This window comes from Eimeria mitis, genomic scaffold (assembly GCF_000499745.2).
Source record: "Eimeria mitis Houghton genomic scaffold, Emh_scaff104, whole genome shotgun sequence".
Lineage (NCBI taxonomy): Eukaryota > Apicomplexa > Conoidasida > Eucoccidiorida > Eimeriidae > Eimeria > Eimeria mitis.
Window position 1 is genome coordinate 36,138 of NW_013567242.1, and position 248 is coordinate 36,385.

Genomic DNA, 248 nt, shown 5'->3' on the forward strand with positions numbered 1-248 from the left:
CTTTTGACAATGGGACCCATTTTCAAGGGAACAGCTGTTGTTTGCCTCGTGGCGCTCTCTGGGCTACAGCCGGCGACAGGAGCTTTGTCATTCCAAGCTCAGGAGGCAGACAAAGGTAAGCAGACACACGTTTCTATCCCTGTTTTGAGTATTTCTTCCCGTTCCTTCAAAAAAATAGGTAAACTGCGTTGCGTAGACACTATACACCTGCCAGGGAATGGGCGCCTATCCATTCTTCTGATTCCAGG

At 49.2% G+C, this 248-nt stretch overlaps 1 protein-coding gene across 1 annotated transcript in view; it reads left to right on the plus strand.

Moving 5' to 3' along the window:
- Positions 1-9: 9 nt before the first annotated feature.
- Positions 10-248, plus strand: part of EMH_0078910 (SAG family member) — a gene marked incomplete at both ends in the record, with an annotated part of 1,356 nt that continues 1,117 nt past the window's right edge. The window contains one exon of the mRNA XM_013494124.1: positions 10-115. Within this exon, the coding sequence (XP_013349578.1) occupies positions 10-115 (106 nt within the window). The remainder of the gene's footprint in view (positions 116-248) is intronic.